Source organism: Gracilinanus agilis, chromosome 5 (genome assembly GCF_016433145.1).
Source record: "Gracilinanus agilis isolate LMUSP501 chromosome 5, AgileGrace, whole genome shotgun sequence".
NCBI lineage: Eukaryota > Metazoa > Chordata > Mammalia > Didelphimorphia > Didelphidae > Gracilinanus > Gracilinanus agilis.
In genome coordinates this window covers 13337475-13363237 of record NC_058134.1, presented here as the reverse complement: position 1 = coordinate 13363237, position 25763 = coordinate 13337475, and the positions used below count along the sequence as shown (strand labels likewise).

General features: G+C 39.3%; 1 protein-coding gene across 1 annotated transcript in view; it reads right to left on the bottom strand.

Annotated features, from left to right (window-relative positions):
* DNAH11 (dynein axonemal heavy chain 11) overlaps window positions 1–25763 on the bottom strand; it is a 306168-nt gene that overhangs the window by 123138 nt on the left and 157267 nt on the right. The window contains exons 38-41 of the mRNA XM_044678853.1: window positions 16576–16707; window positions 3827–4000; window positions 1256–1460; window positions 989–1154 (exon numbers count right to left, since the gene is read on the bottom strand). Coding sequence (XP_044534788.1) covers window positions 989–1154; window positions 1256–1460; window positions 3827–4000; window positions 16576–16707 — 677 coding nt within the window. The remainder of the gene's footprint in view (window positions 1–988; window positions 1155–1255; window positions 1461–3826; window positions 4001–16575; window positions 16708–25763) is intronic.

Sequence of the window (25763 nt, the reverse complement as noted above, 5' to 3'; positions counted from 1 at the left end):
CTCCTGGCAAATGGCGGCTTCGACTCCAGAGACCGGAGCCGAGGCTGCCCTGCTGTGGGGGAAACACTCATCGCCCCGACCGGAGCCGCCATCCCTCCTTTTTAAAAGGCTTAGTATGGGGAGCCGCTGGGTGCCTCACTGGCCCAAGACACTTTCTAGCTGTGGGACCCTGGACAAGTCCCTTAACCCCCTTAGTCCGCTTCTGCCTTGGAACCAGTACACAAAGGGTTCAAAAAAAGGCTTAGTATGACTTCATTGTATGTTACTATTTTAATATAATAAATTATTGAATATAAATACAATATTTTAATATAATAAATATTCCTTAATGCCCCCAGGACGCAGGGGGGTGATGGGCAAGTTCCCTGCTAGCCTGTGAGCACAGATTGTTTCAGAGGTGGTACGCCGGCTCCTACTACTGCCGCTAAAAATGATGAATAATAATAATAATGGCTCGGTTCACAAGACACTAAAATATGATCTTACTTGGTCCTCACAACAGCCCTAGAAGACAGGGGCTCTTACTATCCCCCTCTAAAGAGATGTTAAGGAAATTGCCCGGGGTCCCACAGCTAGAATGTGGGGGAGTCTGGACTTGAACTTGGATCTTCCTGACTCCGGGTCCAGTATTTTATTGACTGTGGCAGGCAGCTCCTTTTTTGATAAGGAGGAAGGTTTTCTTTTTGGTGGGGGTGGGATGGGGCAGGGTCCAGACTCCACAGAGAACGACCGACATGTCAACTTTTCTCTAACGTGGTAGACCATTGCTAGGTGCACAGAGAAGCTGTGACCTGCTTGTCCTGGGCCAGACTGCCAGGACCCGCCGGACAAGAAGAGTTTTCATACAAAACAATAGAAACGTGAAGTCATTTTCCAGAGCTTCGCAAGCGATCGAGGGGGATTCTTTGGCGGGATCTGGTGGTCCCGAGAGTCTGTTCTGGCAATGCCTGGACCGGGGCAGAGAAGGAGACGCCGGCGACACGCTCACCAGTGGCCGTAGTCGACGTGCTGCCGAATCAGCGCGTGAGGCTGGACCGAGCCGTACACGTCCACTTCGGGCATGTTCATGTCGTCGATGAAGTAGACGAGCTTCTTGTTTCCTGCCGGGCCGTAGGCTCGAGCCGCCTTCTTCTCTAGCGGCGCCTCGAGGATCCCTGAAACAAGGACACGTCAGTGGCCCGCCGGGCGTCTGCTTAGGGATCCGTCTCCGATCCAGGGGCACCTCCGAAGGGGCTACCCCGGAGCAGGCACTTACTTTGCAGCGCGGCTGACGTCGTGTAATAGTTGAAGGGGACGTCGGACACCACGTAGTCTCCTGGAAGGCTGGCGAGCATGTCCTTCACGAAGAGGGTCTTCCCAACTCCGGCCTGGCCAACGAGCATGAAGGGCTTCCCTTTGGCCAGCAGCAAGTCTGCGAAATAGCGCAGACGGGTTGTCTCTGGCGTGGGGACGAGGAGCGTCTGGAGGAGGGGAAGAGAGAGAGAAGGCAATGGAGGAGAGACCCGGGGGCATTCCCGGGCTGGAGGGGCCGCTGCCTCCAGCCCACTCGTCTTACAGAGGAGGAAATCGAGGCCTGAAGATTAGGAAAGGGGCAGACGGTGGCTTTTGTCCATTCTGAAATGCTGAAAGATTTCTAGTTTCGATACGGGAAGAGCCCAAGATGGGCAACACACGAGAGGCATGAAAGAGTAAGCATGGTGGCAGGAGCCATCCAGGCGCCCTCCTCCAGGCCAACAAGTCAGGATTCGGTATGAAGCATGGTGTACTGGGAACCACATTGGACCAAGAGTAAGGAAGAGCCGGGCTCCCGTCCTGGCTGTGATTCTGATGGTAGCCCCAGGAGTGAGAGTGAACCCCAGTAAAATCACAGCCGCAGTATGGAAGCAGACAGGCAGCTTCTCCCCCACCCCCACCATGAGAACTTAATCCAATTCCTCCCCAAATACGAAATGTCCTTCCAAGAAAAGACTGCTCCAGGAATCCTATGATTTACAGAGGAGGAAACTGAGGCCAAACAAAGTTAAGTGACTTGCCTAGGGTCATGTAGCTAGGAAGGAGCAGTGGTGGGAGAGGAAACCAGATCTCTCCTAACCCCAGATTCAAGCCTCTTTCCATAGGCATAAGACATGATCCTGACCCTTTAGAGGTTTACAATTTAGTCAGCATACAAGTGAAACAATGGGTAAACACACAAGGCAACATTATCATTGAAGGTCAGAAGGAGAAAAGGCAGAGATTATGGAGGTCCTGAGAGTTCCGGGGCTTGTGGGGTGGAGTAAAGCCGAGTACTTGTCAATCAAGTGCCATGCTCTGGAGTGAATTGGTCTTGGTTCTGAAATTTCATTTTTACATCCACTAACTAAGTGACCTGCGACAAGTCACTTAAACTTCCTAAGCCTCAGTTTCTTCGTTTGAAAAATGCAGGACAGTCTCCAGTTCTTCCCTTAGCACTAAAGTGATCATCATATTTTCCACATAGCCTGGGGACATTCGCTGTCCATTCCCTGGAGGAATCCCTTTATTAGCTAAAGAAGGTCAAATTCTTTTCTTCCAGCAATCCAGATAATCCCTGTGAAAGCAGCAAGTTTTCTAAAACCCAGAAGGAATGGATGATTTTGGGGACAAGCTATTCGGCTGGTGGAAGATTATTTTACTCCCCAAACAGCCACCTTTTTCTTTATTTTAGTCAATGAATTTGAAAATTGTTTTTGAAGAGAAGCATCACTTCTAGGGCTCCTTAAAGCGGACACTTGGAATAGGACTTAAATTTACAGCATGATAGATCTAAATCTGGAAGGCAATTTAGGGAAGACCCAACCTAACCTAACCGTCACATTTTACAGATGAAGAAACTGAGGCTCAGGGGGCAGAAGCTACTTGCTCAAAGTCGCACAGGGAGCAAGGGGGCAGAGGCAGGAATTGAACCCGTGTTCTGATTCCTCCTTAAAGACACAAGATCATTATTACGAACATCCATTATTTTGCTCTGCTGAAATACTTCAATGCTATGCAGACCTATGAAGAGGTGCAGGCTCGCAGGGTCATGTTCTACATGGACGAGGCTCCCAGAAAGAGGTGGGAGACTTCCTGAAACCAAGGGAAACCCGTATTCCAAAGCCTGGGTCTGCAGAAGAGTCTAGCAGTCTCTGAGTTCATACTCAGTCCAACACTTGCTCACAAAGACTGCATTGAGGAGGAATTGCGGGCAGCAAAGGACAAATGAAACAAAATCGACTGTTGATGTCAAGGTAGCAGGAGCTCTGGAGTGAACTAGACAGCTGGGGATTGTGGGGGGTGGCAAGTGGACTGAGCCGAGTATGAGGCCACGGGGTCAAGGGGCAGTCACAGAAGTTCAGAGCTTCTTAGGTTCTTAATTATGATTTTAATACATTTAAATATTCCATGTTTATCATATTATCCATCATGTGATATATTTATCACAATATTTTTCATATTTAACGAATTAAGGGAAGTGCAGAGTCTCAACAGGGCACTATTTTCCCACCAGACTCTGCTAAATACTTCTACTTCCTCCAATAGGATCTCCGATTGCATGACTTCAAGGTCCTTCACCATTCTTAGGACACATCCTAGCTTCTCAATGTCTTTGCTGAAACCTCGTATCCTGAACAGAAAACAATACCCTAAATGTGGTCTGAGTGACTCAGTGTACAAGGGAGACAATCACTTCTATTGTTCCTAATGCCACAGCTCAGTAAAGGTACCCTAAGTTTGCACTGACACCCCAGACTTCTACTTACAATAGAAATAAGCATTCCAGAGGCAAGAACGTGCCTTTGAAAGTCGACAGATTTCATGTACCTACCTGTAAAGGCATATCTGGGTCCATAGTCAATTTGGGAACTTTATCAGCCCAAGGCAAAAATTTCCTGGTCTTGGGGTCAAGATAATAATCGAAAATTGTTCCCTGGGATGGAAACTTGACTGCTTTCATCTGTTTGAGCCACCAGCGGCTGAACTCAGTAGGATAATCTGAAAGCTAAGAAGAATAAACACAAACGGTCACTGGATAGGCTACGGTGACATTGGAGCAGCATCAAGTGAATGAGTGAGTGAATGAATGAATGAATGAATCAATGAATGAATGAATGAAGTTGTCTTCAACAACTCAACACAAATCCTATCAGACACCCAAAGTTTCTATTGAGCCAACCCATAATTACCCATGAATCCTTTCATACCAATCCCACTAATTCTCTATATGTGTAGGTTGAGAGATGGGCAGAACAATTTATAAAAAAGGCATATAAAGGCAAGAGATTATGCCAAGGAAATATATGCCTGAATCAGTCACAGAATCTCAAAGTTGGAAGGTACACTAGAGGCCATCTAGAGTCAATCATAACTACCCATGATGCTTTCTACAACATTCCAAACAAGTTGTTTTGTAGCATTTTCAAGAAAACATGGGCACCTAGACATAGTTCCTTCTGGAAGAGGGGATTCTCTGGGGCATCACAGAAGTATGACAGAGATCCAGAGCTGGGAAATTTGTGCTGTTCTGGATACAGTGGATGCAGTGTCTAGAAGGGATTTTTTTTTCTCCCAGCCTAGATCTCAGAGCAGGTTGAGCCTGACAGTACCCTATGGTCACATCATCATTACAGCTCTCATGAGTCTTATAGCAACCCTGTCAGGGAGGGTCTACAGGTACCACCATCCCCATTGTACAAGTAAGGAAAAACAGGCTCTCTAAGTGTTAGGGGTGGAAGGCACGCCAACTCAGATCTCTTCTGAATCTGAATCTCCATTGCCTCCTGCCAAATGGGAAAAAGGAAGGAAATGAGAAAAGGATGAGAGAGAAGAAGGAGGGAGGAGAGGAAGAAGAAAAAGGGAAAGAGAAAGATAGAAAGAGAGAGATGGAGGGAGGGAGAGAGAGAAAGGAAGGAAAAAAGGAGGGAACAAGGGAGAGAAAGCTAGCAAGAAAATAAGCAAGCATGGAAGGCAGGAAGGAAAGAAAAAATAAGGAAATGAAGGAGGGAAGGAGAGAAGAAAGAAAGCAAACAAGGAGGAAGGAAGGAAGAAAGGAGAAAGAAAGAAGGAAGGAAGGAAGAATCTTTTTTTCTTCCTCAGTTATATATCTTCTCTGGTCTTGTATTTTCACTCCCCTGTCCCACCCCCATTCCCCTGTTCTCCTTTTCACTGGGCCACCTGAGTCTCCTCTCTACTTCTGGGCTAGATTGCAGACATGACTGTTGAGACTTGGAGCCAGAGCATCTGGTTTCAGATCTTGGCTCTTCCCCCTACCATATAAGTCTGGGCAAGTAATTGCCCTCCCTATGCCTCTGTTAACTGGTCTAAAAACAAAGATAATGGGACTAGATGGTATATAAGATTCTATCACTGAATATGTGATTCAATGAATGAAAGAATGAGAAATTCAGTCACTTTGACAAGGATTTATTAAGGGCCTACTGTGTGGCAGACTCTGAAAGTCAAAAGAAGAGTCCCAGGTCCTGCCATCAGGGAGTGTAATGGAGAAGAGCCAAGTCTTGGCAGCGACCACTTGTCATCAGAACCTGCTGCAATTCAATATTCTTGAAATAGAGACATTAGCCAGCAATGCATAACTCTGATGCTCACAGGAATCCTGGCAAAAGAGCTGACATGGGGTTGGTCATCTCCACTCAAGTTGCTTTGGAGAATGTTTCATTCAGAGACAATTGGCCTCATAGCCCTGTCTCTAGCAGCATCAGTAGAAAACTCTTCTCTATGAAGGTCTCTGCCCCTGCCCTAGAATTCATCAACTCCATGTCCTGCTCCGCCTTGAAGCACCAGCAACTCCATCTAGGCATTCTACCCTGCATAGGGCAGAAACACTCAGTTATCAGGATCTTTTCCTGTCTAATCCAAGTGAGCTGGAAGTGATGTCTGGAGTCATCTAGCCTAACTCTTCATTTTACAGAGGAGAAAACTGAGGCCAAAGATTAGGGGCAGGAAGTATCAGAGCTTGAACTGAAACCTAGACTGTTGATTCAGATATAGGATTCTTTCTATTGTTCCTTCCTGATCCCCAATCAGAATGGACAAAATTCAAGAGGCACAGGAAGAACTAAGTGATTGACAAGAAGTGATATCTCTCCTCAAAAGAGAATAAAGCCCATTTGTGCACATGGTTGCAAGAAGGAAATCACACATGGGACCTCCTTGGGTGATGATGGTGCAGCAGAAAGATGGCCACATTTGAAACTCACCTCCATCCCCCCAAGCTATACAGAGACCCTTTGACAGTAAAGCACTAAACTGTTCTTGCAATTTAATCCAATCCAATGAGTAATACCTCATATCCTATGTACAAGGCACCTACATAAGGCACTGGGGGTGCTGATAGAAGACAGTCGGTGGTTAAAGGAGAGGCATGCTGGGAACTAAGATGGTGGAGGAAAGGTTGCTCCACTCCCCAATTCCTACACACACACACACACACACACACACACACACACACACACACACACAAATTGACTCAAAACAAAGGGAAACTAGCAGAACTTGTCTCACTGTGGTAAGAAGAGAGTAGTATGGGCAACACAGCATCTGTGAGAGCTGGCAGAACTTGGAGCAACCCAACATGCCATGACTCTGCCAGAGGCAATGAAGCTGCAGAATGGGTAGGAGTCTGGCCTAAGCCACCCTACACAAGTATAGAAGGCAGAAAAGGAAGGAAATACTACACTTCTATGTGACAGTGGAGCCCTGAAGTCCCAAGAGAGCAGAGAGAAACACTGGCTGAGCTACAAGAATCCCTGCCTTTCTACATGGCAGCAAAGGGCCTGAGGCAGCAGAACCTAGAGCAAGGGACTAGCCCAGCCCATGAAACAACAGAAGAATGTCTAACCCAGGGTGGTGAATATAGATGGACAAAACAGCTGCAAATTTCCCCAGAGCAAGCCAGAAGAGCTATTTTCTTGACAGGCACACTGAGAAATGAAAGCATCCTAGCCTACCCCAAGTACCAGTGAAGAATACTAAGCAAGCTTGGAGTAGTGTGCCCTCTATCTCAAGAACAGAGAAGTTCCTCAACAGAGAAATAAAAAAACAAGGGGAGGGAGGTGGAGATGGGGATAAATAGGAAAATGGGCAAAAGACTAAAAAAACAATCCAAAACAACCCTGATCTTAGAAAGCTACTTTAGTGACCAAGAAGACCAAAATTTGAACTCACAAACAAAACTTGACAACAGTGCCAGAAAGGAAAAATGTGAAGCCTTGAAGGAATGTGTGAAAGGATGTCAGAGCCCAAAAGAACGTCTGGAAGAACTTGAAAAGAAGTTAAAAAGCCAAGTAATAAGAGAATTGACAGAAAAATTCAATAACTAGAAAAATTTCACAGAAGAAATTAACTTCCTAAAAACTAAAATAGCACAAAAGGAAAGGGAGGTACAAAAATACATTGAAGAAAACAATGTCCTAAGGAATAAAATCAACCAAAAGGAGATGGAAGCAAAAAAAATTTTGAAGAAAACAATTCTTTAAAGATGGAGAAGTAAACACAAAAACTCAAGGAAGAAATTAACTTCTTAAAAATCAGAATTGGAAAAATAGGAACTAATGAAACCATAAGAAATCAGAAAACAATAAGAAATAAAAATTAAAAGAAAAAATGAAAGAAAATCTAAAATACCTTATTGGAAAAACAATTGACCTGGAAATAGATCCAGGAGAGATAATCAAAGAATCATCAGGATACCTGAAAGCCATGATCAGAATAAGAACTTGGACACTATAATACAAGAAATCATCAGGGAAAATTTCACTGATATTCTCAAGAAGGAAAAATAGAAATTTAGAGAATCCATGAATCACCTCCTGAAAGATACCCCCAAATAAAATACTCCATGACTCCAGAATTCCCAGGCCAAAGAAAAAGTATTACAAGCAGTTAGAAGGAAACAATCTAAATCTGTGGAGCCACAGTCAGGATTACACAGAACCTCCTGGCTAGCTGGGCACAATAGGGAAGGGTGCCTCTGTCTCTGGGCCCCACTTCTAGGGGATCCTATCCAGCATCCCTGGGATCCTTGGAATTGTCATGTTGATGTGCATGTTCTACTCTTGCCTTCCTACTCTGGCTTGCTTTCTCCTCTTAAATTGGTGTGACTCCTCTGTGTACCAGGCCCTGCCCCCTCTGGCTTCTCTGCTCCCAACACTCCTGCCCACCCACATTCTAGGCTAGTCCTGCCTCCCCCAGGCTTCTACCCCAGCACCTGCTCCTTTCTCCTTTTCTCCCTTGGTGGGCAGCCTCCCAGATACAGTGAGCCCCTGCTAGGATTCCTCCACCCTTTATTTGCCTCATGGCAAACAGACATCTGAGTCCTAGCTTTCCCTTATCCCACCCTGAAGATGGGGAGGATTGAACTCCAGGTGCTAGGGCTATAGGCCTCGATCCTCCAGTCAGTGTTCAGTCCACTGAGACTCCCTTCCTGCCCCTAAGCTCATCCCCATCCCAGAGGTGTGAACAGAAAGGCATTCTCCCTTCTTAGCCCTTCTGGGTCCCTGGGTCCCTGAGTCCTGTTTCTCAGTTCTGCTGTCCAAAACATCTTGTCTGGGCTTAGGCTGTGGGTAGGAGGGCAGTTGCTGTTGGATTTTTCATTCAATAAAGTGGTGGTTTCTTATAAAAAAATCCTGTGACATAGCAAAAACATATATACACCAAATGACATAGTATCCAGATTCTTTAAGGAAAAGCTTCATGAATTACAGGAGGAAATAGATAGTAAAATGTTACTAGTTGGAGACCTCAACCTTACCCCTTACAGAAGCAGATAAATCCAACCAAAAAATAAACAAGAAATTAAGAAGGTAAATAGAACTTGAGAAAAGCTGTATGATAGATATGATAGACCTCTGTAGAAAACTGAATGGGAATAGGAAGGAATAGGAAGGAATACACCCTGTTCTCAGTAGTACATGGTACCTTCACAAAAAACAATCACATAATAGGGAATAAAAATTTCACATCCAAATGTAGAAAAACAGAAATATTAAACACATACTTTTCAGACCATAATGCAATAAAAATTACACTCAACAAAGGGCAGCAGAAAGAAAGACTAAAAGTTAATTGGACGGGGCAGCTGGGTAGCTCAGTGGATTGAGAGCCAGGTCTAGAGACAGGAGGTCCTAGGTTCAAATCTGGCCTTAGACACCTCACAGCTGTGTGATCCTGGGCAAGTCACTAGACCCCTATTGCCTAGCCCTTACCATTCTTCTGCCTTGAAACCAAATACACAGTATTGATTATAAGATGGAAGGTAAGGGTTTTTAAAAAAGTTAATTGGACACTAAATAATCTTATCCTGAAGAATGGATGATTCAAAGAACAAATCATAGAAAAAAATCCACAATTTCATTACATAAAATGACAATGAGAAGACAACATATCAAAATTTATGAGATATAATTTAAATAGTACTTAAGAGGGAAATTCATATTTCTTAATGATTACACCAATAAATGTGAGAAAGAACAGATCAATGAGTTGGGCATGCATCTAAAAAAAACCTAGAAAAAGACAAATGAAAAATCTCCAGTTAAGCATCAGATTACAAAACCTGAAAATCAAGGGAGAGATTAATAAAATTGAAATTAAAAAAAAACTGAACTAACAAACAAGACAAGTACTTGGTTTTTGAAAAAACAAAATGGATAAACCATTAACTTGATTAAAAAAAGAAAGAAATCAAATTTCGAGTATCAAAAATGAAAAATAGGGAAATCACAATCAAAGAAGAAATTAAGGCAATTATTGGAAGTTATTTTGCCCAACTACATGCCAATAAATCTGGCAATATAAGTGAAATAGATAAATACTTACAAAAATATAAATTACATAGATTAACAAAATAGGAACTAAAATACTTAAACCACTTCATCACAGAAAAAGTAATTGAACAAACTATCAAAGAACTTCCTAAGAAAAAGGTCCCAAGGTCAGAGGGATTCACAAGTGAATTTTTCCAAAAATTCAATGAGCAACTAACTCCAATAATACATAAACTATTTAGAAAAATAGGGGAAGAGGAAATCCTTTTTTATATATGCAAATATGGTATGGATACCTAAACCAGGAAGAGATAAAACAGAAAACTATAAACCAATCTCCTTAATGAACATTGATATAAAAATTTTAAATATAACACTAGGAAGAGATTACAACAATTTATCATAAGAATCATACACCATGATCAGGTGAGTTTTATACTAGGAAAGTAGGAACGATTCAATATTAGGAAAACCATCAGCATAACTGACCACAACAATAACAAAACCAAAAAAAATCATATGATTATTTCAATAAATGCAGTAAAAAGCATTTGAGAAAATAAAACACCCATTGAGTATAAAAGTAAAAAAATAAAGGCAACCTTCCTTAAAGTGAAAAATGGCATCTATCTAAAATAATCAGCAAGCATTGTCTTTAATGGTGGTAAACTAAATCTCTTCCCAAAAAAAGATCAGGGGTAAAGCAAGGATACCTATTATCACCAGTATTATTTAATATTTGTACTAGAAATGCTCACTATAGTAGTAAGAATAGAAAAAGAAATTCAAGGAATTAGAATAGGTAACGAAGAAACAAAGTTATCACTCTTTGCAGATAATATAATGGTATACCTAGAGAACCAAAGAGAATCAACAACAACAAAAAAAAAAAAAACAACTAATAGAAATGATGAACAACTTTAGCAAAATCACAGGATACAACATTAACCCACATGAATCATCAGTATTTCTGTTTACTACCAACAAAATCCAATTAAAAGAGATTAAAAAGAGAATTTTATTCAAAATAACTGTAGACAATATAAAATAGTAGGGTATACATACAAAAACAAAATCAGTAAAGCATGCTTCACACAAATAAAATCAGACCCAAACATTGAGAAAATATTAATAGCTCACTGATAGATCAAGCCAATATATGTAGAAAGACAATCCTACCTAAATTAATTTATCTAGTCAGTGCCATATCAATCAAATTACCCAAAATTATTTCATAAAACTTGAAAAATAACAAAGTTCATCTGGAAGAAAAAAAGGCCAAGATATCAAGAGAATTAGTGGAAAAAAAGTTCAGAAGAAGGAGGCATGGCTATACCAGATCTTAAACTATACTATAAAGTGGTAATCATCAAACAATCTGGTACTGGCTAAGAAATAGAGTGATATTACATATAACTGATAAAATAAAATATCTTTTAAAAAAGAAATAGGAGTGGAATAGATTAGGCAATGATGACAAGGCAGTCAATGTTCATAGTAACTTAGTATTCAATAAACCAAAAGATCCATGCATTTGGGGAAAGAACCCATTATTTGACAAAAACTTGTTGGAAAAACTGGAAAACAGTATGGCAGAGATTTGGCATGGATCAACATCTCACACCAAACACCAGGATGAAGTGAAAATGGATACTTGATCTAGAAATAAAGGTGAAACCATAAACAAATTAGGGGAACATGGAAAAGTTTACTTGTCAGATAAGGGAAGAATCTGTGATCAAATCAGATATAGAGAACATTAGAAAAATGAAATATATAATTTTGATTACATTAAAAGCTTTTGTACAAATAAAATCAATGTAACCAAGATTAGGAGAGAAACAAATCTAGAAAAAATATTTAGCAAGAATCTCTGATAAAAGAGTCATCTTTTAAATATATAGAGAACTGAATCAAATTTATAAGAAAAAAAAACATTCCCTAACCAAAAAATTGTCAAAGGATATGAGCAGATAGCTCTCAGAGGAATAAATTAAGACTATCCATAGGCACATGAAAAAATGCTCCAAATTACTATTGATTAGAGAAATTAAAATTTAAAAAACCTTGAGATACTGCCTCACACCTACTAGACTGGTTAACATGACCAAAACAGAAAAAGATAAATGTTGGGGGGAATGTGAGAAAATTGGGATACTAATGCTCTGTTAGTGGAACTGAAGTGATACGACCATTGTGGAGAGCAATATGGAACTAGGCTCAAAGGGCCACAAAACTATATATACACTTTGACACAGCAATACCACTGTATGTCAAAGAGATCAGGGACGTACTGTACCAAAATATTTTTAACAGGTCTTTTTTGGAAACTGAGGGTGTATCCATCACCTGGGGAATGGATGAACAAGTTGTGGTATATGGTTGTAATGGAATACTATTGTGTCAAAAAGAATGATGAACAGGATGAGTTAAAAAAATCCTGGAAAGACTTATATGAACTGATGCAAAGTGAAGCAAGCAGAACTAGGAGACTAGCGTATAGCAATGGAATCATCTGTAAAGGACTAAACCATTATTGGAAAAGCAAGTCTCCAAGATAACAACAAAGGACTCATGATGAAAATGTTATCCACAGCCAAAGAAGGAACTGTTGGAGACTGACTGCAGATCAAAGCATGTCATCTTCTACTATATTTCCTTCATGACATTTCTATTGCATGTATAATATGTGACTTCCATCAAAACAAGAACAATGAAGAAATATGTATCACATGAAAGTATGGATATAACTTATATCATACTATCCATTGCCTTGGGGAGGGGGGAAGGTAGGGAGAGAGAAAACTTGAATTCTAAAATGTCAAAAAACAATGACCAAAAATTGTTTGTACCTCTAACTGAAAAAGAAAACAATTGTCAAAAATTGTTCTATATGTAATTGAAAAAATAAACACAATTAAAAATAGTCAAAGGAGAGACTCTCCTTTGCTGTCAATTTGGTTACCAGGAAGGGGCTCCCTGGGGTTTGGGAGGATGGCTGATATAACCAAGTTAATTATAGAACACAGCTTCAGTAACCTAGTGACGAGGAGTGGAGCCCCACTGGGGCATGAGTGACCTCATCAAGTTATTTTAGGCTCTTGCCTCATCCTAGCCAGGGTAGAACAAAGAGAAAAAAGCCTTCAAGGATGGATTCCTGCTCCTGCATCCTCTCCAGGGTCCTGGGGAAGGAGACCTGGGCTCTGAACATAGCCATAATCTATTGGTGAGGCATTCAAAAATCCATCTAAGGGTTCGAGGACCTAATGATAGGAGCCTGGAGGAAGAAAGGGGATGGACAAGGAAAGGAGAGAGGACATTTTACACAGTGACCAACCATGAGGCAGCAAAAGCACCTAATTATTTTGTGACTATCTCCTACATACCTATTTAGGAACATGCTGTCTCCTCTTTCAAAAGGAAGCTCCTTGAGGGAAGGAACTGGTTTTGCATTTTTGTCTTTCTCTGAGTCCCCCAACACTTAGCCTGGCACAGAGTAAGGCTTAACAAAAGCCTGAATGATTGCCTAGCTAGGCAGCAGAGTGGATCAGTTGCTGGACTTGGAATCAAGGAGCTCTGAGTTCTAACACTTCCTCAGATGATTGCTAGCCTTCGGACCCTGGTCAAGTCCTTTCTCTTCTCTCAGTCTCTGCTTCCTCATCTGTAAGGCTGAGATAATAATGGCACCTGGCCCACCGTACAGCCCTGAGGATTAAATATGGATGAGCTTTGCCATATTTAAAGCATCACATAAACGTTGACTACTATTATCCTTTGTTCAGGACACACCACCGGGAGGCAGGAAAGGTCGCAGCTGAAGACACTGACTATAACCCAGGAAACAGCCCTGGATGTGCAGCCAGAGGACCCATAGCCAAGTCCCAGCTATATAACTCGCCAGCTGCGAGGAACAGAGCTTCATAACATCTCCTCAGGCTTGTTTCCTCATCTAAAAAGTGAACAAGAGGATGAAACCTGCCCGTGGTTCTCCAGCTGATGAACAACAAAAGCAGGGCAGGAGATGAACCCAGGTCTCGCAAGACTCCACAATTGGTTCTTTCCAATGTCACCCTCTGCAGACATGGAAAAAGAGGTGACATGGCTAGAAGACGGTTACTGGACCTTGTGTAAGAAGTAGCTGGCTTCACATGCTGACTCAGACACTTGCTAGTTGACTCTGAGTAATTTACTTAATCTCCCTTGTCCTCAGTTTCCTCATCTGTAAAAATAAAGGCTTGGTCTCCATGGCCTCAAAGGGCCTTCCAGCTCTAGGCCTATGAGCTTAGAAGATGATCACCAAGCTAAGCACTATAAAAATGGGTAACAAGAAGATAGCTCTAAAATCAGAAGGAAGCTCAGAGCTCATCTAGTCCAGTGTTTCATCATCCAAATGAAGACTGTGCCCAGAGAGAGTGTGACTTAGGTAATAAATGACAGAACCAAGATTTGAGTGTGTGTGAGGGAGAGTGAAGCAAGAAGAGGGGGACAGAGCAGGAAAGGAAAAGGGAAAGAGAGGGAGGAGAGAGAAAGAGAGAGAAGGGAAAAGGAAGAAGGAAAAGGAAAGGAAGGGAGGAGAGAAATTCATTTTGAAACAGTTTGGAACCCTCTTTATCCTAGGGTCATGATACAGAAACGTTGCTCTCTGAGCCCAGATATGGCTAGATTGGCCCCTCTTCCTGGATCTCCTAGTATGTGACTTTTCTGAGAGCAAAGTAGTCCATCTGCACAGTGCCCTTCTCCCCTTCCAGAGTCTTTCCAAACCCAATTCCAGCTGTCTAAGAAAAAGAGAGAAAGCAGGTGAAGCATGATTCAGATTCCTCCTTCTCCTGTCCACATGCTGAGAGCTCCATGCTAATGTCAGCAACTTTGGCATCTCTCCACTTCTCTCCAAGACTGGACAGCAGCTGCCTTGCTGAAGGGCCAGGGAAAGGAACTCACAAAACAGGATATTTTCCCTCCCTCCCTCCCTCCCCCCTCTCCCTCCTTCCTTCCCTCCTTTCCTCTCTCTCTCTCTCCCTCTCTCTCTCTCTCTCTCTCTCTCTGAATTAAAATCTTACTTGCAACAATTAGAAGCTAGACAACCATCAGCAAGTCCTCACCTAAATGAGCCTTGATTTTCTTGTCCTGAACAATGGGCATGGTAAACTCTGTGGTGCCAAATCTAATAGGCTTGTCTTAAGAAATGAGATTTTTGGTCTTGCAAACCTCAGAGAACTAACTAAATATCAATGATCATCTTTGCCATCCTCAAACTTTTTTGAGATTGGATCTCATTTTGAGATTGGATCAAACCAGGTTGAAAGTGCAGAAGTCCCTCAGGGGCCCAATCCCACTGCTGATCACAACAGGAGTCTTAACATGCTCCCTTTTTCCAACCTGAACCCATTTGCCTCCTCCTTAGTAGTCTTCCACTCCTCGGGGCTTCCATACTGGTACAAGGTTTAGAGAGGATACAAGACTGGCTTCTAGCTCAGAACTCCTGAACTTGAACAATCCACTTATTTCAGCCTCCCCCAGTGGCAGAGACCATAGACATGTACCACCATACTGGGCATGGATCAGCTGTTATTAGAGCTGGAAGGTAAGCTCAGGATCTTTTGTTTGATAAAAGCATAACTCTGCAGTGACAATGCACAGGCATCAGGGAGGTCATTGACAAAAAGAAAGACCCCAAAGACACCAAAATTTATAGCAGCCCTTTTTATGGTAACAAAGAATTGGAAACAAAGTAAATGCCTATGAGTTGGGGATGGTTAAACAGTTTGTAGTACATTAATACAATGTTATTTTACTGTAAAAAACAATTATGATTACTATAGAGAAGCTTGAGAAGACTTATATGGACTGATGCAAAATGAAATGAAAAGAACCAGGAAAACACACACACAATGGCTGTGACAATGTGGAAAACAACCACCACAATGTGACTGACGTTGAATGTTATGAAAATTTGAAGAACAACATGGCCCCAAAGAAGAGAGATATAAAAATATGCCCCGAGACTTGGGTTGGGGAATGGGGCAGTGGGCCATAGGTGCTATGTTTAATGCAGGAGCAGATTTTTTTTCAATGTGTGAACTGATTTTGATGAACTTTTTCCCTTTCCTTAAAAAATCCTCATAGTAAGGGATGTTTTTTTGGGAGGGATATGGGGGAGAGATACAGAGGAAAATATAGCTGTTTTGAAAACAAAAAATATCAATAAAATCGATTATTATTATTTTTCTTAGAAAGGCACAAGGCACTATTTTTCATCTGATTCTAAGAATACTTGGCTAAATAATGAGCTATGTCTCAGTGAGCCGTGGCAACAGTCACACCCTTATTCAATTAGTCCAAGATGGCTCTTTGAGGGGCAGAAACTTATATACTGAAATGACTACAGAACATCATGAGCATATTATACTTCCAGCAGGAAATGGGAACCAGTGTGATTTGCCTAAAATGCCAGGCTAAGGGGCTTATTTTGTATCTCAGGGGTAATGGAAGCCCTGAAAGGGTACCTCTTGGGGTAACAGTAGCCACTGAAGCTAATTGAGTTGGGGAGTGGCATTCTGGGCTTCCACATTATTTCTCCGGCACTTGTGGGCCGGAAGGATTGGTGGTGGAAGACTAGAAGTAAGAAGACCAATTAGAAGGCTGTCATAACAACTCGGTGGAGGGGAGCCGAAGGCTCGAACTACAATGATGCTTGAGGGGAGAACTCATTGCAGGTACCTTGCACAGTTGCACATAATAGTTTTAAGCAACTCAGGGTCCCTTTTTCTCCCACATTTGTTCCTCCCACTTGTACCTGATCTTGAAGCAGGGCTCCCCCAAAGGCCCAGATACATGCAAAGATAAAGTAGATCTCATAGACTTCTCGTGGGCTTTCTGAAGGAACATTTTCAGGGGTCAGCAAACAATCCAAAAGAGAGCAGAGAGTCTAAAATGAAATTAAAAAGAAAGCTGTGATGTCAAGAAAGAGAGAAAGAGATGAGAATCATAGGAAAATTTAAACAAAAAAAAAATAAACAATGTGTGCTTTGGCTGAGAAATGTTGTCACATCATGACATCTAGAGAACCAAAATCATGGCTAATTCGAGGGGCCATGGAGAGCTGCCTGGTGGGTGTGAGTGGACAGCAACATTTGAAGGCTAAAGATTTGGGGACACATCAAGTTTTGCAAATCACTTTATATGCATTATGCCATTTGATCCTCAAAACAATCCCGGGAGACAGGCTCTGTCATTACACCTATTTTAAAAATAGTGGTGGGGTAGTATAGTGAATAGAATGCCGGACCTGATTCAGGGAGCCCTGAGTTCAAATACAGTCTTCTACACTTCTTAGCTGTATGACCATGAGCAAGTTATTTGCCTCAGTTTCCTCACCTTTAAAGTAGAGTTAATAACAACCCCTATTTCCAAAAGTGGTCTTGAGGATAAAATAAAATAAAATACAGGCTGGCTATTGGGTTAGCCAAAATATTAAAGGTTGGAATCAAAGCATTTGCTATTCACTGGCTGTGTGAATTTCGGTAAAGTACATTTCTGAGATTCTATTTCATCACGTGTTAATTAAAAAAAAAACAAAACCTATGATTTCATTAGTATAGGGTTCTCCTTCCACAACACACGCCTTCTACAAATGCAGACTGGTAGATACAATTAAAGTCTTACAGAGTTATTTGGGGCACTGAGGTGGTAAGTGACTTCCCTAGATTCTCACAGTAATTACATGGCAGATGAAGTATTTGAACCCAGATCTTTTGGACCCTGAGGATGGCGCTCCTATCTCCTACACTACATTATCTCTCCAAGACCTAGACAGAAACTCAGATTTAGGGCTGGATGGAGCTTACATCCTATCTAATCCAATTCTCTCATTTTGCAGATGAGGAAACTGAGTCTAAGAAAAGGCCACTGACTTGCCAAAAGGATCACACAGGGATTAAGTGACAGAAGTGAGATTTAAATACAGATTTTATGACATCAAATCCAATCAGTCAACAGGCTCTCTTTCCACCCCACCATAGTGCCTCATGGATCAAATGAAGTTTTGATCTCACCTCCATAATGAGGAAGATGGATGAGATACTCTATCTACAAGATTTCTTCTGATTCTAAAGCAGGGGACCCTCTGGCCAGGGCCATTCCAGCATACTGAGACTTCCCAAAAGATATTTGAGATTCTCATTAATTGCTTCAAACTACTGAGTACCCTAAGTAAAGTTTCATGGAATTGTCAGAGGATCATCTAACTCTAGCTAGAAAGAACCTCAGCCATTATTTAGTTTAAACCTCTCATTTTACAGATGACAAAAGTGAATCCCAGAGACAGGTTTGCCAGTAAGCAAAACATATTTCTATACTAGTCATTTGGCAAAGGAAAAAAATGGGCAAGAAATAAGACAAGAAAAATAAAGGCAGTAAAAAAAAGTCTCCTTCAATGTACATTCAGAGTTTATCAGGTCTCTTTCTGAAGCTGGAGAGCATTTTTCATCATAGGTCCTTTGGAATTGTCTTGGATCATTTTCTTAATCAGATTAACTAAGTCTTTCACACTTTGATCATCCTTACAATGTTGTTATTAATGTATATAATTTTTCTTTTTTTCTGGTTCTGTTCACTTCATTTTCCTTCAGTTCATATAAATATTCCCAGATTTTTTTCTGCAAATATCCTGGTCATTATTTCTTATGATCACAATCACATTTTACATATATATATGTAACTTGTTTAGCCATTCCTTAGTTGATGGACCTCCTCTAAATTTCCATATTTTTGTTCACAGAAGAAGAGCTGCTATAAATATTTTTGTATAGCTAGATCAATTTGTCTTTTCCCTGATCTTTTTGGGATGCAGATATGGTAGTGTATTGCTGGGTCAAAGGGTTTGCACAGTTTTATAACTCTTTGAGAATGGTTCCAAATTGTTCTCCAGAATAGTTGGACCGATTCACATTCCATCAACAGTGTATTGGTGTCCCCATTTTTCTGTAATCCCTCCAGCATTTGCCATTTTTTCTTCTTCAATCACAGCCAATCTGATAGGTATGAAGTAGTGCTACAGAGTTGTTTTAATTTGCATGAATAACTGAGGGCATTTTTTTCATGTGACTTGATTTGTTTTTGTTTTCTGAAAACTGCCTGTTTATATCCTTTGAGTATTTATTAACTGGGAAATGACTCTTATTTTGAAAAATTAGGTTCGACTCCCTATATATTTGAGAAATAGGAACTTTATCAGAAAAATTTGCTGTGAATTCTACCCCATCCCAGTTTCCTGTTTTCCTTCTAATTTTGGCTGCATTTTTTTTATTTGTGCAAAAGAATTTTAATTTCTTGCAATCAAAATGATACATTTTACTTCCGTGATCATCTCTAAATCTTATTTGATCATAAACTCTTCCCTTACCCATAAATATGAACTGTACATTTTTCCATGCTCTCCTAATTTACTTATGATATCACCATTTCTGTCTAAATCATCTATTCATTTTGACCTCATCTTGGTATACGGTGTGAAATATATTGGTCTATGTCTGGTTTCTAACATTGCTTTCCAGTTTATCAAACAATTTTTGTCAAACAGTGAGATCTTCGTCCTAAAGCTTAAATCTTTGGATTTATCAAAGACTAGATTACTATGGTTATTTAATGCTATGTACTGTGGAACTAATCTATTCCACTGATCCTTAACTCTATTTCCTATCTAGTAACAGATTGTTTTAAAGATTTCCACTTTGTAATATGGTTTGAAATCTGGAGCAAATAGTTTCTCTGCCTCCATTTTTCTCCCCCCACATTGATTCCCTTGATATTTTGGACCTTTAGTTCTTCCAGATAAATTTTGCTATTACTTCTTCTAGCTCTATAAGATTTTTCTTTGGTAGTATGATTAGCATGGCACTGAAAAAATTAAATTAAGTAGAACTGTCACTTTTATTATATTGGCTTGGCCTACCCCTGAACAATTCATATTTCTCCAATTGTTTAGGTCTATATTTTGGTGAAGTGTTTTGTAATTGTGTTCATATCATCCCTGGGTTTGTCTTGGCAGATAGACTCCCAAGTATTTCATACTGTCTACAGTTATTTGAAATAAAACTTCTCTATTTCTTCTTGCTGGATTTTGCCATAATTATATAGAAATGATAATGATTTATGGGAGTTTATTTTATATCCTGCCATGTTGCTGAAGTTGTTAACTGTATCAACAAGCACTTTTAGCAGATTATCTACGGTTCTCTAAGTATACCATCAGATCAGCAACAAAGAACAATACTTCTGTATCCTCAATGCCTATTTTTATTACTTTAGTTTCTTTGTCTGCTATGGACATCCTTACTTCACTCTTGATATTGATAAGGCTTCTCGTTTATTCCCTGTTACAGAAAATGTTTGCTCTTGGTTTTAGATAGATACAACTTATTTTAAGAAAGGCTCTGTTAATTCCTGTGCTTTCTAACATTTTTAATGGGAATGGGTGTTCCATTCTGTCAAAAGCCTTTTCTATTGAAATTATGATTTTTGTAGTTTGTTATTTATATTGTCAATTATGCTAATAGTTTTCTTGATATTAAGCCCGCCTTGCATTTCTAGTACAGGTCTCACCTGGTCATAGTGTTTGATCTTTGTGAGACACATTGCTATAATTTCCTCATTAGTGTTTAATTTATAATTTTTTGCATCAATATTTATTAGGGAAATTAGTCTATACTTTTCTTTCTGTTTTTGCTTTACCTGATTTAGGTATCCAAACCATATTTGTTTCATAGAAAAACTTTAGTAGGACTCTGTTGAAAAAAATGTGTTACTTTTCTTTACTTCTTGAAAAAAAATAATTTATATAGTATTGGGATGAATTGTTCCTTAAATGTTTGGTAAAATTAACTTGCAAATCCATCTGGTCTTGGGGATGTTTTCTTAGGTGACTAATTATTGGTTTGTTCAATTTATTTTTTTAAGATAGGGCTAAGTATTTCCTTTTCTCTTCTGTTAATTGGGCAATTTATATTTTTATTTTATTTCTTTTCATTTTATTTAGATTATTAGTTTTATTATTATATAATTGAGCAAAATAACTTAATATTTGCTTTAACTTCATTTTCATTGGTGACCCATTCCACTTTTCATGTTTGATACTGGCAATTTAATTTTCTTATTAGTTTTTTAAGTCAAATTAATCAATGGCATATCTACTTTATAATTTTTTTCATAAAACCAGCTCTTAGTTTTCCTTATTATTTCAGTAGCTTCTGTACTTTCAATTTTATTAATCTCTCCTTTGATTTTCCGGTATTCCATTTTGGTGTTTAATTTAGTGTTTTTAATTTGCTCTTTTTCTAGGATTTTACTTGAATGTCCAACTCATTAATCTTCACTTTCTCTCTTTTATTAATTTTGTATTTAGAAACATAAATTTCTCTCCATGCTGTTTAGACTTCAGCCCACAAATTTTGTAATGTCTCAATTTGTCATTCTCTTTTATTAAATTGTTAATTGTTTTAATGATTTCTTCTTTGACCCATTCATTATTTGTATTAGATTATTTAGTTTCCAATTGATTTTAAATCTTTGCCTCTATTTCTCTTTATTAAATGTAATTTTATTGTGCTATAGTCTGAAAAGCACACATTTAATATTTTTGCTTTTCTAAATTTGGTTGGGAGGTTTTTATGTCCTGCTACATGGTCAATTTTTGTGAAAGTCTTATGTGCAGCTGAGAAAAAGGTATATTCCTTGCTCTTTCCATTGCATTTTCTCAAGAGGTCTACCATTATCAAACTTTTCTAAGATTTTACACATCTCCTTAACATCTTTCATATTAATTTTATGGCTAGATTTATCTATCTCTGAGAGGGGAAAGTTGAAGTCACCCCCAGTATAGATTTACTGTCTAGTTACTCCTATAATTCACTTAACTTTTCTTCTAAGAATTTGGATGCTATGGCAATCAACACATAAGTGCTTCATGTTTATGTTACTTCATTGTTTATGGTTCCTTTCAGCAAGATGTAGTTTTCCTGATTATCTCTTTTAATTAAGTCTATTTTTGCTTTTGCTTTATCTGAGATCATGGTTGCTATTCCTGTCTTTTTTAGAGCTGAAGCATAAAAGATTCTGTTCCAGGTCCTTATTTAACTCTATGTGTGTGTCTCTGTGTTTCAAGAGTGTTTCTTATAAAAACAAAACAAAACGCAAAAACATATTGCTGAATTCTAGTTTCTAATCCATCTATCTGCTTGCATTTTATGGGTAAGTTCATCCTATTCACATTAACAGTTGTGATTACTAAGTGTGTGTTTCCCTTCATCTTATTTTCTTGTTTTTTCCCTTTTAGTCTCATTTCTCCAATAAAGTCTATTTTGCTTCTGACCACTGCCCTCTTTTAGCTCCCCTCTCTTCTATAACCCTTCCCTCTTTTTCTTTTTATCACTTTCCTCTTCTACTTCCCAATTTTGTAGATTTGTACAACTAATTGAGTATGTTGTGTGTTTGTCTATCTGTCTGTTTCCTCTTTGAACTAATTTAGATGTTCAAACATTGCTTTCTTTCACATTCCTCTCCACTGTAAAAGGTCTTCTTCATGTGCCCATATATGAATTCTTTTTTTCTCGTTACTTAAAATATTTTCTCTTTGACTCTGGAGCTTTAGAATCTGGCAACAATATTCCTTGAAGTTTTCATTTTGTGTTCTATATCAGGTGATCATCAATTTTTACTTACTTTCTGATTCTAGGATATTGGGGCAGTTTTTCTTGATAATATCTTGAAGTAGTATGTCTAGGTTCTTTCTCTGATAATGCTTTTCAGGTAGTCCAATAATTCTTAAATTACCTCCCCCCCTTAATCTGTTTTTTAGATCGGTTCTTTTTTCTAATGAGATAGTTCATTTTCTTCTATTTTCTTGATTCTTTTGACTTTGATTTATTGCTTCTTGATGTCTAATTGAATCATTGGCTTTCAGTTGTCCAATTCTAATTTTTAAAGGGATTATTTTCATTAGTGAACTTTTACACATTTTTTTCTATTTGACCAATTCTGCTTTTTTAAGAAGTTATTTTCATTCATGAAATTAGAACTTCTTTTTCCATTTGGCCAATCTTTTTTCTTAATGTGTTTTTTCTTCAATATTTTTGTATCCCTTTTCCCAAGCTCTTAATTGTCTCTTTTAAAACCCTTACATTCCATCTTAGAATCAATACTGGATATTGGTTCTAAGGCAAAAGGGCAGTAAGGGATAGGTAATGGGGGTTAAGTCACTTGTTCAGGGTCTCACAGCTAGGAAGTGAATGAGACCAGATTTGAACTTAGGACCTCCCATCTGTTAATTGTCTTTTTAAAAAAAATAATATATTTAAAAATTTTCCCCCTAAGTTTTACATTTATTTTTTATTTAGAATATTTTTTCATGGTTACATGAATCATGATCCCCCCACATCCCTTCTCCCTCCTGGAGCTAACAAGAAATTCTACTGGGGGGGCAGCTGGGTAGCTCAGTGGATGGAGAGTCAGGCCTAGAGACAGGAGGTCCTAGGTTCAAACCTGGCCTCAGCCACTTCCCAGCTGTGTGACCCTGGGCAAGTCACTTGACACCCATTGCCCATCCTTACCACTCTTCCACCTATGAGACAATACACCGAAATTAAGGGTTTATAAAAAAAAAAAAAGAAATTCTACTGGGTTATACATGTATCATTGTTCAAAACCTAAATTGTCTTTTAAAAGTGTCTTCCTTTGCTTTCATTTCTTTACCAATTTTTTTCCTACCACTCTTCTTTGATTTTAAAAGTCATTTTTTAGGTTTTTTAGTTTGTTTTTTTTTTAAGTAATTCTTGTTGGGCTTGTATCTAATTCACATTTTTCTTTGAGGCTTTGCTTCAAACTGTTTTGACTTCATGGTCTTCTTCTAAGTTTGTGTCTTGATCTTCCCTGTCACCATAATAGATTTTATGGTCACATTCTTCTTTTGTTTGCACCTTTTTCTACTCTACTTTTTGATTTTGAACTTTATGTTAAAGTTAGGTTCTGCTCCTGATGTCAGGTACTATCCCAAGTTTCAGGTTTTTTCACACTGCTCTTTTCAGAGCTAGTTTTGGAGTTTTGGAAGCTTTTGGTGCTTCCAAGGTAGTGTGTTTTAAGGAGAGTAGCTGTCATAGATCTCCTGATCTGTGCTCTGGTCCTTATCCAGGAAAGTCCCCAGATCCTTTGGGATTGCAATCACTATTGCTTCTCAAGGTCCCTTTTCTCTTGGGTTCAGAAGTGATCCTGCCCCTCAGCGCTTCCATTCACTCTTGACTAAAAATGCTCTCTCTGTCCTTCAACTGTGACCCAGGAATGGGTATAGACAATAGATGTGTCAAAGAGCATCTGGTACCGCATCTGGTGCTGGCATAGGACATAGATCTTTTTCTGACCACCACCCATAGTATTTCATCAATGTGGGCTATGGGCCAGTCTCTATCTCTGCCTCACAGATTTTTCTTCTTGATCCCCTAAAACTGTCTTGGGTTAGAAGAATTTCTGATTCTGGCATTTTGTTGGTTCTTTCATTCAAGAATCTAATTTCAGGCATTCTTTCAAAATTGTTTGGAAGGGAATGTTGTGAGAACTCTGCTGAGTGCTTTTTTTACTCCACCATCTTAATCCCAAACCTGGAAATATAGCAGGTGGTTTTCTAATTCCATATGATCCTGTAGGGATCCTTAAATACAATTTCTTTCTATTTGAGTTTGACACCACTGGTCTACCAATCCCTTCATTATGGAAAATTGACATAGCATCATGGAAAGAATGTTAGAGTTAGAATCAGCAAAGTCTTGGGTTCAAAGTCCAACCCTCAAACTTAGCTGCATGACCTTGAGTGAGTCACTGAATTCTGAATCTCGGTTTCTTCATCAATGAAATTCATGAATAATATTTGCAGAATCGACCTCACAGGACTATTGTGAGGAATATTACTCTATTATTTTTGCTTATACATGCTGCATATTGCTGTGAATATTATCATAATGAACTGTATGCTTGGAAAATAAGACCAGGGAGGAAAGTCTCGAGGGAAGCCATTCTCTTTTCTACGAATTCTTCATTAATCATAATAGCCACAACGTACACATATACTTCAAGGTTTGCAGAGCTCTTTGCACTTCTCAATTCATTTCTTTACAACTTCTCTCAGGGAAAGCCCAAGGCTCTGAAACGGGGAAATTATGGAAACTCAATGAAACTTCAGGGATCTCCAAGAGTCCTCTGCTTCTAAAATACCAAGGAACTGGGGAGCCAGGCTCATCTTCCTTCCCACTAACTTGATTTTCACACTATTCTTGCATGAAAAAGTTAACACCAGATAGAATCACACAAGATACACAGTCAACCTGAGAAAGAATGTCATCCTGCTTTTAACAAGTATGAAACCAGAGGAAGACTAATTAGATCAGCCCCATAATTAATGCATTATGAATAAATTCAGGGCTGCATTCAACACGAAATTATACCTTGAATAATAACTGCTGAAGGCTGCTGTTGATTTAATTGGTGTGTGAAGTAGCCCAAACCTCTGAGTTGGGGCTTTTTTTGACTTGTATGAAATAATTTTCAATTTAACTTCATTGTAATTCAATCCATCCCAGCTACTGAACAGTAACAATGGACTCATGTTCTGTTGATTAAATGGTGTGATTTCAGAGCCAGAAATGTTACTTTCTCTCGGCTCACCCTACGCTAGCTAAAATTTTACTATTCGAGCTTCATTCCTTTAGCTTCAAACGAGGTAACATACATTAAGTGCAACAGAAAAGTTCATTATTATTCATCATCCTTTTTTTAGGAAAATAATTTTCAAATATTTTTTCTTTTCTACAACCCTTCTGTAGTTCAGTTGGAAAGAGAGCAGCTCAGAAGGGGGGGGGGTTATTCTCCCCCTGAGTAAGAGGCTGAGGCTAACCTGGAGAAAGAGTGAGAAAATCAAGAGTTTGCCTCCTAAGAGGATGAGGA